General features: G+C 52.9%; 1 protein-coding gene across 5 annotated transcripts in view; it reads left to right on the top strand.

The window, feature by feature from the left end:
* The first annotated feature begins 262 nt into the window (after window positions 1-262).
* The window catches only part of PDE4A (phosphodiesterase 4A), a 47476-nt gene continuing 34270 nt past the window's right edge, over window positions 263-13468 (top strand). Inside the window, exons 1-2 of one of the 5 annotated variants that reach the window (XM_084783170.1) lie at window positions 263-356; window positions 1843-2033. In XM_084783170.1, the coding sequence (XP_084639296.1) occupies window positions 1978-2033 (56 nt within the window). In that variant the 5' untranslated portion in view covers window positions 263-356; window positions 1843-1977. Of the gene's footprint in view, window positions 379-455; window positions 475-1842; window positions 2034-5423; window positions 5940-13468 lie in introns of those variants that run through there. The other 4 variants (XM_084783168.1, XM_084783169.1, XM_084783173.1 and 1 more) reach the window with 4 other exon arrangements.

The following is a 13468-nucleotide window of genomic DNA, read 5'->3' on the forward strand; positions in this document are numbered from 1 at the left end:
CAGATCGCAGGAGCGCTTCCTCGGCCCCCGGCTCGGACCACGCGCAGCACGCGGACGGCTCCTCCGTGGGATTCCCGGACGGGGAAGTCCTAGCGTGGGGCCGCAAGAAGCCAGCAGTGGGGCCACTGCGCCCCCAGAGGACTGCCGCCGCACCTACACCCTCTCGAACACGCGTGCGTCACCTGTCGTCATGGTAACAAGAAGGCATCATCTCCCTCAAGCTTTGCGTCAGCTGTTTGCTGACGTTTGTCGACGTCACACACACCCTTGGGCGAGAGATGAGCGAGTGATAGGCGAAGAGGCTGGGAAGGTGCTAGACCCAGTCTGCACAGGGAGCCCGCGGATTCTAACGGAAGGTATCGCTGGTCCTCTGCACAGGCAGGTGACCCTTGACAGGGGCTTTAGGGACAAGGAAAGGAAGGGTGGCTGGATGAAGAGGAGGCACTGGGTCCTGTCCTGGTGAACCAGACACAGGTCTCAGGGGTGGAGTGAGGGGGGTGGGTGGACGTGGGCTAGGGCGGAGCTTAGACAAGAGTCTGGGGGAGACAGCTCTTTAGCCTCTGTAGCTGTTTCCTGAGTGTGCACACTTATGCCTCAGTTTACCCGTTTGATTGCACTTTCCCCCACTGCTTACCAGATTGACAAATTCTCAGCCCTAAAATAGTGGACAGGGACTCTTTCTTGTGGCTTCTCAAGTAGGGAAACCATTTTCGGCAGTAGGTGAAGGAAGGTCGCCTTGGGTGAGGTCTTGTGGGTCTCAGAGGTACGAGAAACTAGAAAACACATGTGGGAGCCCGGCGTGGTGGCGGGCGCCTTTAATCCCAGCACTCGGGAGGCAGAGGAAGGTGGATCACTGTGAGTTCGAGGCCAGCCTGGTCTTCAAAATGAGTCTAAACAGCCAAGGCTACACAGAGAAATCCTGTATCAAAAAACCAAGAAAAGAAAAGAAATACAGGTAGATCACTTACAAAGGGTGATATGGGATGCAGAGGCAGAGACATTTAGTTCCAGCCCTTGGGAAGAGAGGCTGCCTTTCACCTGCACACTTGCACCATGCACCATTGCACAACGTGTGCTCCTCACATTTTTCATCCAATAAATAAACAAGTGTACTTTTAAAAAAAAAGATTTATTTATTTATTTATTATGTATACAGTGCTCTGCCCGCTTGGACACCTGCAGGCCAGAAGAGGGCACCAGTTCCTATTATAGATGGTTGGGAACCACCATATGGTCACTGGGAATTGAACTCAGGACCTCTGGAGGAGCAGTCTGTGCCCTTAACCTCTGAGCCATCTCTCCAGGCCCCGTAAGTGTATTTAAAAAAAATTGGGGGCTGTATAGAGATGGCTCAGCAGTTAAGAGCACTGCCTGTTCTTCCAGAGGTCCTGAGTTCAATTCCCAGCAACCACATGGTGGCTCACAACCATCTAGAATGAGATCTGGTGCCCTCTTCTGGCCTGCAGGTGTACATGCAGGCAGAGCACTGTCTATACATAACAAATCTTTAAAAAAAAAAAAAGGAAGGAAGGTAGGACACAAAATAGGGTGGGGGAAGATGATTAGAAGCGGGGCATAGCAGCACAGATATGTAATGACAGCATGTGGTAAGATGAGGCAGGAGGACCAAGAATTCAAGGCCAGCCTAGGCTACATAATGAAGTCCCCTCCCACTCCACATGACTACGGCTTAAAGGGACTCTTTCACACACCTGTGTAGGAGGGCATCCTCCATGGGAGGCTCCCATAGGAGAGTCCGTTGGGTAACCAAACAGTTGTGTTCCTGGGGGCGGCAGTTAGACCCACAAGTCAAGCCCCAGTTTCACTCATGTCCCTCTACAGAGACCCAGGGAGACCCCAGAGTCCCGCGGTGTCAACATGCTAGGGGCGGACTTGCACCGCCCTTGCCACCATCTCTCCTCAAGTCCGGGTCCGGGCTGGGCTTAGTCGGAGCCCTAGGATCCTGGACTCCCTGTCATGCAAAGGCCCACCAAGCTGCGGATCCCGTTTCGAAGAGTACTCATCATCAACAGGTAGGCAGGAGGGGGCTCAGTCTGGGAGGTAAACATGGAGGAACCGAGGAACAGAGCCAACTGGGAGCCATCCCGCTTTGTAAATGTACCTGACGAGTCCGAAGCCTGCTGACCGCTGGCAGTGACGGCTCTCCTAGGAGCAGCCCTGGCAGCCTCAGCGAACCTTCTAAGCCCTCTGAGGCAGCAGGGACCTACATAGATTAAAAAGAGTTTGCATCCCTCCGGAGCCTTCAGGTCACCCCCTAAATTCAGAGGTGAGGGCCTGCCTGGCCTTTGAACAATGTGTGGTGCAGCTGCCTCAGTTTCCCTGCTAGCAGCATGCTAGATTCCCCAGCTTTAACCAGGATGGTAAACATTTTGGAATAGGTCTGGGGCTTGTATTTCACTGGGGGTGGGAGTGAGGGGGGTGTTTGAAAGAGTCTATCTGCGTTCCATTTATTTATTTATTTAATGTAGTGTGTGTGTGTGTGTGTGTTGGTCAAAGGACAACTTTCAGCCGGGCGTGGTGGCATATGCCTTTAATCCTAGCACTCAGGAGGCAGAGGCTGGCGGGTCACCATGAGTTCAAGGCCAGCCTGGTCTACAAATCAAGTCTAGGACAGCCAAGGCTACACAGAGAAACCCTGTCCCGAAAAAAAACAAAACAAAACAAACAAAAAAACAAAGGACAACTTTCGAGAGTTCCTTTTCTCCTTCCACCATGGGGGATCTGAGGAGCTGACTCAAGTGGTTAGTTTGGCAACAATCACCTTTACCTGCTAAGCCATCTCACCAGCCCACTAGTTGTGCTTTCTAGCTGTTTCTCATCTGGCTCCCTCCAGAGCTGCCCCATTTCCGGGACAGGAGCTTAGAGCCAAAGAGCCAGCCCATTCCTGCCCAGACTTTTTTTTTTTTTGGTTTTTCGAGACAGGGTTTCTCTGTGTAGCCTTGGCCATCCTGGACTCACTTTGTAGACCAGGCTGGCTTTGAACTCACAGCGATCCACCTACCTCTGCCTCCCAAATGCTGGGATTAAAGGCGTGCGCCACCACGCCCGGCTCCTGCCCAGACTTTTCTACTGGCACTCTCACCTATCTCCAGCTGCCTCTCCCGCCCCCCACCCCCATCCACTTCTTTGGAGGGAGGGGTCTAGGGTCTCTGCTTAAGCCACGATGTGAGGGAAAAGTCCATCATTTCCAGATGAGATAGAAAAGTGCCCTCTCCCACACTCCCGCCTTATTTGGTTCTAGCCTAGCCCCACCCACTTCGAGGTTCACAGCCCCTTGACCTTCGTCCAGAACTGGGCCCACTACAGTTCTCAATACCAGCTGGGCATCCTCAACACTTGCAAAAAACAAAAAAAAAACAAAAAAAACCAAAAAACCATCGCTTAGATGCTTGAGGGAAGGTTCTTGCGAAAAGTAGGGGACAGATACAGTTCTGGCTTTGGGGAACACCTGGGGCTGTTGGTGGGGGGCCAGTTCTTGCGCTGCGGTTCTTCGCCCACGCTTGGAATCCCCTCCAGCTAGGGAAAAGTGGTTGAGGAAGTTGGAGATTGGAAAAGGTTTGTTGCCTGTGTGTTATTAAGATGGGGCGTGGGGGTGGGGCAAGAATATAAAGCCTGTTTCCCCCTAGGCGACCAGAAGACGGGGGCGTGGGTATACGGGGGGGGGGCAAAGGCTTGGACTAGGGGGACACTGCAGCGTCTGAGCAGCGATGTAGCCTGGGAGGGACGTGGGGCACGAGGACGCACGCATAAGCACCCCCCAGCCCAGCAGCAACCAGAGCTCACTCAGCCAGGGCCAGGAGGAGGGATGGGGACGCTCTCGGATCCCCACTCGCTCTTTGCTCGTTCGCTCTGCACGGCGCTTAGGGAGGCGGGAGCGTGAGTCACGGCGACTCCGGATTTAGGTGCCGGAAGGGGGGTTCTGATGGCGGGGGACGCGAGGAAGAGGCTCCGCTTGTTTACTCGCCTGAAAATGACAGGGGTGGGGTGCGTCCTCCAAGACTCTCCTATCACAGATACTCCTCCCATCTGCCTCAGTTTACCTTTCGAGGAAGAGCGTTAAGTCTTTAATAATTAAAAGATGAGGGGGCGGCGGTTTGCTCAGTGGATAAAGGCGTTCGCCGCCAACCTTGAGTATTTGAGTTCGATTCCCGGTGCTCACCAGATGTTTGGAAAGGATTGACTTCTGCGGATTGTCCTCTGACCTCTCCTCTCCAAGGTATCTAAGTGGTATTCGCAAGGACTGAGGGTGCACAGCTGGACTAAATCTTGCTGCAGGAGGAGTATGTAGCACTTGGGTGATAAGGTGGGGGGACACGCGTGCCCATACACATACACACAAAAATTGTTTGTTTGTTTTTTTTAAATAAGAGCCGGGAGTGTGGCACACAGGCCTTTAATTCCAGCACCCGAGAGGCAGAAACAGGCGGATCATAATGAGTTCGAGGTCCTCCTGGTCTACAAAACGAATCCAGGACAGCCAAGGCTACATAGAGAAACCCTGTCTTGAAAAACTAAAAAGAAAACCAAGAGGGAGCCATACCTATACATCAGCTACAGGGGGATCCAAAGGATACACCACACACACACACACACACACACACACACACACACACCTCAAAAGGTGTCCAGGCAGACCACACAAACACCAGCACACGCCCTCGCGAGTAACAACAGTCAAACAACAGAGGGAAGAATCGCGTGCACAACTCGCAGCAGCATCCTCCCATCATAAGCACAATATAGCGCCGAGCGCGTGGGAAGGTGTGCGCAGTCCGGAGCCACTGGAACAGACCCCACGGGGCGCTCCGCCCTCCCGACGGGTTGCACACGTGCACGCGCGTCCTTACACCCCCGACAGCAGCAGCAGGAGCAACCACCACGTGCGCGCACACACTTCCAGGAGACATCGAAAACACAGACAACCGTTGGAAGGGGGCCATGTGCGCTCACGTCCCGCCAGGCGATGGGGGAGCCACACGCAGTCATGGCCCCGCGTGCAATACTGCTAGCTTGTGGACACCGCGTCTTGGTAGCACGAGGACCACTCCTCGCAAAGGGGTCTAGGAGAAAGGGTGACTGGGGTTCTAAAGGCGAGGAAACGACAGCCCCTGACTCCGCCCCAACCTTGATGGATGCAGCTGAGTGACACCCCGCCAACCAGTCGGATGTCTCCGTCCTGATGCCATTAACCCTTTAACTCTTCGGTCCCTGTGCGTGCCTGATGCTCCAAAGGGCTCTTGGAGATAGGCGCTCCACGGCGTCCCCTCCCCAGCGGGATTGGGCTGTGCGTGGGTGTGGAGGGCCGCCACCCTCCTCTACTTGGAGGAGGAGGGGGTGGCGCTGTGACAGCCGCCGGGCGGGCGGGGGGCAGGCAGGGGCGGGCCGGGGCGGGGAGTCGCGCCTGGCGCCGGGTTCTGAGAGCGCAGCGGGCTCCAAGCGCCGGGAAGATTCCGGCGCTGCCGCCGTCCGCTCTCTCCGCCCCTGGGCGCCATGGCCCCTCTGAGGCCAAGAGCTCCCGTGGGTCTCCAAGCGTCTCGGCCGTGGCGCCTCTGAGCTCGGACAGGCCACAGGGGACGCTTTGCCCCGGGTGCCCCGCGAGGAAGAGCTTGAGCCATGGAGCCACCGGCCGCCCCCTCGGAGAGGAGCCTGTCTCTCTCTCTGCCCGGGCCCCGGGAGGGCCAGGCCACTCTGAAGCCGCCCCCCCAGCACCTGTGGCGGCAGCCAAGGACCCCGATCCGGATCCAGCAGCGCGGCTACTCGGACAGTGCCGAACGCTCAGAGCCGGAGCGCTCGCCGCACCGGCCCATGGAGCGCGCCGACGCCGTGGACACTGGCGACCGGCCAGGCCTGCGGACTACCCGCATGTCCTGGCCCTCGTCCTTTCACGGCACCAGTACCGGCGGAGGCAGCAGTAGGCGGTGAGACTCCCCCGGCTCTTGGAGCGCACAAGCGCGCGAGGGGCGCCACAAGCAAAGCTGACCAAAGGGGGCGCTGTGGAGCGAGTGGGGGGTCAGCGTGACCCGCGTGGGTGGAGAGAGGGGGCGCCACTGCACCAGAAGCTCTTTTACTTATTCTGATTTCGGGGTGAAGTTGGGGGGTTCTGGTGGTGGGATTCCTGGGGTTTTAGGACTTAGCCAGTAATGGTACGGAGCAGCTGCTGAAGAGGGAGGGTCCCACTTGGAGAGACTTATTGAGGGTTGGGGTCATTGTGGAGTACCCTAGGGGGCATTCGGTAAGTGGTGCCTGAAGAATCAAGATACTTCCGGTGGGGTAGCACTCAAGGTGCTTCTAGGCGGTGGAGAATTGGATCAGGGGAGCCCTACAGTAGCTGGTGTTAGGAATCCAGGGGATCTTCTGGGGCACACAGTCCAGACCTGTATTGTGACTTATAACGAGCCCGCATCCAGACAGTTAAAGCTCTACGGCACCCCAAGGTGCCCCATAGAACTGTGCCAAGGGCTTATGAGGTCCCATCAAAGAGGAGTTTCCACCACCTTTATGAGGTGACAGATGGAGGTACACAGAGTAGATGGGGTCGCTGCCGTGGTGGTCTCAGGGAAGGATCTTCAGCTGTATGTGACTGGCTTGGACTGCCTGGACTCGGCTACAAAAGACAGTGATTGTGACAGAGTGGCATTGTGCTTCTGGGCTGCTGTCACTGTCCCAGGGTGACTGTGTCCGTGTCTGTCACGGAGAGCTGGAACGGCATGGATGTATTTGCACTCAGCAGAAAGTGGTTGTGACATGGTGACTGTCATGGCCATCTCTGGCACGGTGTCTGTGGTGGTGACAGATTAACTGTGTCCCCGTGACACTTGGTTAATGTGGCTTAGTGACTATTTGCATCCGGGACAGCAAATACGTGATGTGTGCCTACTTTCCCTGAGCCCTTATGAGACAATGTGACCACCCTTGTTTTTGAACTTGCGGCAGCCTTGCTTTGGCTTCCTCGGTGCTGGGAGGACAGCTGTGGCCACTCCACCTGGCACAGTCATGCTGTTACTGTGTCTAGTGACAGTTCTAACAGGATGTTGGCTGATAAGCCATGCAGCATCTGCCCCTGGGTACCCTAATTACAAGTGTCTCCTTAACATAGACAGTCCCAGTGATTGCAGCCGCTGTAAATGGTGCCCCAGGCTCTGGCTGTGAGTTCACCAGGTCCCTGGGTGATTGACAGCTCACACTCACCCACAATTGCCGAGTCCTTTGGAGCATCTGTAAGATGTTACATCTGGGCCTTCTCATGCCTAGAGTCCCCAAACAAGGCCCCTTTAGACTATGACTACAGTCTTCCTAGGTCTTTCTGGGACCCCTCCAAGGACTCCCTTTAATATTCTCAAACCCAGCTGCAAGTGCCAGGCTCCTGAGATTTTTCAGAGGGAACTAGGAGAAGGAAGCTGTAAATAAATAAATTAATTAATTAAAAAAAACAAAAACAAAAACCAATGCTCACATCAACAGGAAATGCCAAGCCGGGACCGGGGAGCCTCTGTGATGGCGCAGGGGGGTGGAGCGCCAGAAATCAGGCCGTTTCCCTTTTAAGGCCCTAGGGACTTCCTGGCCCCCTGTTGTCTGATGAACAGTGGCTGAGTGGTAATAATTATAATTCTTGTACCCTTTCCTTTAATGGCTCACTCTTGAGCTTCAGGCCTGGGGCATATTCTGCTTATCTTTACCTCCTTACTCCCCCACCCCCCTTGCCAGTAGCCTGTGAGGGATTCCTATTGCACTGATGTAAAAAAAAACTGCCGATCAAAGATGTCAAAAATCCCTTGCTCCTCCCTCAAACTCAAGACAAGCAGCTCCGAGTTTTTGGTTCAGGTCTCAGAACCAGTTAGGCCCGACCCGGGAGGAAATCAGTTTGAGAGTTCTGAGCTCCCCGGTGTGTGAAGGATTTTTACAGAGATTGTGGCCCGTGGTCCCCTGCACTTAGAGGAAAACAGAGGAGGCCGCAGTGAAATCGGCCTGTCCTGTAGTGAGAAATCAAAAACAGGAATCTCGAGGGCCCATCCCTACCCCAGCTTGGGTTTCGGTTTCCCTGCGGGAGTTTGTGGCCAGCGGAGGCTGCAGCTGGGACAGTTGAGTGGCTTGTGGACTGAGAGCCGGGAACTGGTGCCAGCGCCCTGCACAGAAAGAGGAAGGGAACCAAGAACACACACACAGTGCAGCTTCTGCACACATGGGATCCCCGGCATTCTCCACTGTGGAGCAGGCAGCTAGCGTAAAGAGGGGTGCAGGCACCCCACTAGGTTGATAACCCCCAGAGGGGAGGCACTTTTCCTATTTGAAGTGGCCTCTGCACTCGGTCCTCAGATCTGGAGGGGGAGTGGGGTGCGCAAGACGGCGTTCCTGGCGCGGCCTATGGGGGCTGAGTCACAGCCCCGCTGCGATCTGTCAGAAGATAGATGGAAGGCAAGGAAAGGCAGAGGCGAGGGGAGAGAGGGGGCACTGAGTTGGCCTTTTACCACTCATTGGACCTTCTCACTTTCTCTCCATCCAGAAGAGCACTTTCTGGCTCCTCACGAGGGACGTGCATACAAGCAGGCTTGTGTCTCTCTCCTGGGTGATGTCTGTTTCCACTGGGGTCCTCTGCCCTTGTGGTCCCTGCTGCGCGCCCACAGGCCTGTCCCTGCCCTGGGAGCTAGGCTCTCGGAGCGCCCTCTGCTGGACAGAGAGAAACGTGCAGCCTTGTCTCATTATTATTTCATGTTTATTGAATACCTGGGGAGCTGGGCGCCAGGCCGGCCAACCACAGGCTGGGAGAGGGCTGTTTCCCCTAATTCCACGTGCCTTCGGCCACTGCAGCGCGAACAGCCACTTGTTGGATATTCGCGGAGGAACTTGAAAGAAAGGTTGGTCGAGGAATGGTTCCTAGCTCAGCCCTAACTCTGAGGCTTGGGTCCCAGCAAACCTCCTTGACACCAACCTCTGGGGTACAGGTTGCAATGTCCTTAGCTTTGCACTTAAAAAACAAAATGCTGGGCGTGGTGGTGCACACCTTTAATCCCAACACTCGGGAGGCAGAGGCAGGAGGATCACTGTGAGTTCAAATCCAGCCTGGTCTACAGAGTGAGTCCAGGACAGCCAGGGATACACACAGAGAAATCCTGTCTTCAAAAACAAACAAACAAGCAAAAAATTGGCCGGGCGTGATGGCACACACCTTTAATCCCAGCACGGGAGGCAGAGGCAAGTGGATCTGTGAGTTTGGGGCCAGCTTGGTCTTCTCAGTGAGTTCCAGGACTACATAGTGAGGCCATGTATCAAAAAAAAAAAAAAAAAAAAAAAAAAAAAAAAATCCAGGCCAGATGTGGTGGCACACACCTTTAATCTCAGCACTCAGGAGACAGAGGCAGGCTGTGAGTTCCAGGCCAGCCTGGTCTACAAAGTGAGTGTAAGACAGCCAAGGCTTCACAGAGAGACCCTGTCTCGAAAAACAAACACACACACCCAAATCCATTCGTTATTGTTGTTGTTGTTGTTGTTATTATTATTATTATTATTATTATTATTATTATTATTATTATTATTGTGTGTGGTCTGGGTGTGAACTTGGGCACAGTACAAATGTGGAGCTTGAAGAACAGTGTGAGACAGTTGGTCCTTCCTTCCACCCTGACGTCTGTGGGTGACACTAGGTCCCTAAGCCCGCCGGCAAGTGGTTTTACCCACTGTGGCATCTTGCCAGACAAAGATTTATTTCATTTTACTTTATTATGTGTGTGGGCTGAGTGTATGTATGTGTGCCAGGCATGTGCGAGTACCTTCAAAAATCAGAAGAGGGTGTCGGATCCTCCCTCAAGAGAGGGGGAGTTGTGATCTGCCCAGTGTGGGTGTTAGGGACCAAGTCCTCTGCAAAACCAGCAAGTGTTCTTAGCCACCAAGCCCTTTGGGATGGAACTTTTTCCTGAACCTCCTTTGATGTCTCTGCTGCTGGCCAGCTCCCTGCGCAAAGATGCCTACAGACTTGTGTATCTGTGCAAATGGCAGTCACAGGACAACTTCAGCTTTGGTTCTTCAAAAGCCATCTACTCTTTTTTGTTTGTTTGTTTGTTTGTTTGTTTGTGTCTCTGTGTGTAGACCAGGCTGGCCTCAGATGTGTGTGCGCCACTACAGCTGGTTTACCTCAGTTTTTTTTGAGACAGTGTCTCTCTTTGGCCTGGAGCTCCTCACGTAGATGAGGCTAGCCAGAGGGCTCCAGTCTCCACCTCCCCTGGCTCTGAGATTACAACCTCTTGCCACAACCAGACTTCCTTCTTTAACTTTTAAGAAAATTATTTATGTGTATGGTTGTTTTGCCTATATGTACGTCTGTGCAGCACATGCTTGTTGTGCCCATATAGGCCAGAAGAGGGCGCTGGGACCAGAGTTGTAAGTCTCCTTGTGGGTGCTAGAAATCAAACAACAGGTCCTCTGTAAGAGCAGCCAGGGCTCTTAAGCGCTGAGCCATCTCTCCAATCCCAGCCACCCCACCCCCCACCCCAAGCTGAGGACAGAATCCAGCTTGACCCTACCACTGAGCTAAATCCCCAACCCAGATTTATTTATTTATTTATTTATTTATTTATTTATTTCTCTTCTTCCTTCCTTCCTTTCTTTTTATTGTGGATTCCACGACTAGCCCAGGCTCCCCAGCCTTGGTGTTTGTGCTTTCTATGTGCACGGTGCTGTAGCGGCCAGGGGAGGACACTGGTCACCTGCTCTGTCCCTCTGCTATCTTCCCTTGAGGCAGGATGAATCAATGAAGTGGAGCCTCCAGTTGTTGCTAGACTGGCTGGCTAGTGGACTTCCAGGTCGGCCTCTCATCAGCCTCATGCTAGGGTCACAGGCACACGTGATCATGCACCTATGGTTTCTGCACACGTGTGAGGGGTTTAAACTGAGGTCCTCACGTTTGTACAAAGTGTTCCTACTCCTGGAACCATCTCCTCATCCCCTACTGTTGTTGGCTTTTGTCTGGTTGGTCACATTTGGTTTTTTAAGACGGAGTCTTTCTATATAGCCCTGGCTGTCCTGGAACTCGCTTTGTAGACCAGGCTGGCCTCAAACTCACAGGGATCCACCTGCCTCTGCCTCCCTGAGTGCTGGGATTAAAGGCCTGGGCCACCACACCCGGCTTTTCATTTTGTTTCTTACAGTGTTTGAAAGCCAGAAGAGGGCATTGGATCACAATATAGATGGTTGTAAGCCACCATGTGGTTGCTGGGAATTGAACTCAGGACCTTTGGAAGAGCAGCAGAACAGTCAGTGCTCTTCACCTCTGAGCCATCTCTCCAGCCCTTCATTGCGTCTCTTTAGCTTTGTTTTGTGTTGCAGGAGGTGCAGGGGCCATCGTGGCAAGCATGTAGACATCAGAGGTCAGAGGTCACGCTTACAGGAGCTGATTCTTTCCTTCCAACATGTGTTGTCCCAGGGATTGAATTCACCAAGTGCCTTTGCCTGCTGAGCCTCTTGAAAAAAAAAAAAAGAAACCACCGTTTCCCCCACTTGCTTCGTGGCCTCAGCCTCCTCATGCACCACTAGGGCTGTCTGGCCTTGGCTAGTGGAACACTTGCCCAGCATCCAGGAAGCCCCAGGTTCATCCCCACCTGCCATCCCAGCGCTCTAGAGGTAGGTGAAGAAGGTCAGAATGTCACAGTGACACTGCTACATAGTGACGTGTGGTACAGGAAGCACAGAAGGATCCTGAGGTAGGGGCCTCTCTCTGGAGGTGATATTTTAGCAGTATGGGTGTGTCTGGTGGCAGAACACGCTAGTCAGGGAGAAAGGCCAGTGCAGAGGTCCTGGGGCGGAGTGACAAAGGGAAGTGAGGAGGCAGCTCTAGGTCCTGGTCAAGAGTGGCCCGAGACCTTCCTTTGCAGAGGCCTCCTAGGAAGAGAAGAAAGCTGAGTGACAGCCACACCTGTAATCCTAGCACTCCGGAAGATGATGATGCAATGTTTCAAATTTTACTTTATATGTATGGGTATTTTGTCTGCGTGTGTGTCTGGGTACAGAGTTTATTCCTGGCGGCAGAAGAGGACACTGGATCTCCCGGAACTGGCTTTGTGTGTGATTTTTTTTTTTTGAGTGGGTTTCTCTGTGTAGCCTTGACTGTCCCGGACTCGATTTGTAGACCAGGCTGGCCTTGAACTCAGAGAGATCCACCTGCCTCTGCCTCGCTAATGTTGGGATTAAAGGCGTCTGCTACCATGCCTGGCTAAAGTAAAATTTTGTTCTTTTGTTTCTTATACTGAGATCGCTCAGTGTAATACTGAGATCACTCAGATTGTGAGACCCCCCCCAAAAAAAAGACCACCGATGCAAGGTTCAAGGACAATGGGCTTATAAAGGGAAGTGAGGGTTGTGGGTCCCAGGAATGTTGATCTTTAGGCCGATTGGGTGGAGGCTGAATCTTCAGGGAAGTTGTAGGTCACAGCAATGTCCACCTTCAGGCAGGTTGGGTGGAGGCTGAGTCTGGAGGGGAAGTCTTTTTATCTCAGAGGAACCTTGGGATCTAATTGTATGTAATCCCTCCGGTGGAGTTTCTGGGGACTGCTGGCAGGTGTCATTCCCAGAACACAGGGAGATGGGTCACCTAGGGGACACGTTCTCATATAGACCATCATTAATTGTAGAATATACATTACCTATAGAATATGGCATTAATTTTGTCCTTACATGTTTTTAGAGGAAGTTTCTCTGTGTAGCCCTGGCTGTCTTCGAACCCTGTATACCTCACTGCCCTCAAACTCAGGGATTGGCCTATCTCTGCCTCTGCTGGAATTGAAAGTGTGCACCGCTACACCCAGCAATAAGAAGATTTTTTAAAAATTAAAATAGCTGGACATGGTGGTGCACATCTTTAACCCCAGCACTCAGGAGGCAGAGATAGGTGGATCTCTGAGTTCAAGGCCAGCCTGGTCTACAGAGTGAGTTCCTGGATGGCCTATGCTACACAAAGAAACCCTGTCTTGAAAAACAAACAAATGAAAAACTAAACAAAAACCTACTGCCAAGGACAGACATTCTATCTTTTTAATTAATTAATTTTATTATTTATATAGTATTCTGCCCAGAAGAGGGCACCAGATCTCATTATAGATGGTTGTGAGACACCATGTGGTTGTTGAGAATTGAATTCAGGACCTTTGGAAGAGGAGCCAGCGCTCTTAACCTCTGAGCCATTTCTCCAGGCTCCCAAGGGCATTCTAAAGACCACAATGCAACTACAACTGGCTGCAGAGGGCCTTTAGCCAATCAGTGGTGGATGCCCTGTTATCCCTTTGTCCTCCGTCTTTCCTTGGTCCTGGCGGTTCAACCGGATCTTAGAGTTGTCTTGGGAAGGAATTCTCACACCTGAGGTCTATCTTGCTTTTCAGGGGGACTGTAGCCAACACTGTAGCCATTTTAGCTGTCATAAGCAAAGTGTGCTACTTACGAGGACAGCCTCTCAGAATAAAGATCC

The sequence above is a fragment of the Acomys minous genome (genome assembly GCF_964271855.1).
Source record: "Acomys minous genome assembly, chromosome: 5".
Lineage (NCBI taxonomy): Eukaryota > Metazoa > Chordata > Mammalia > Rodentia > Muridae > Acomys > Acomys minous.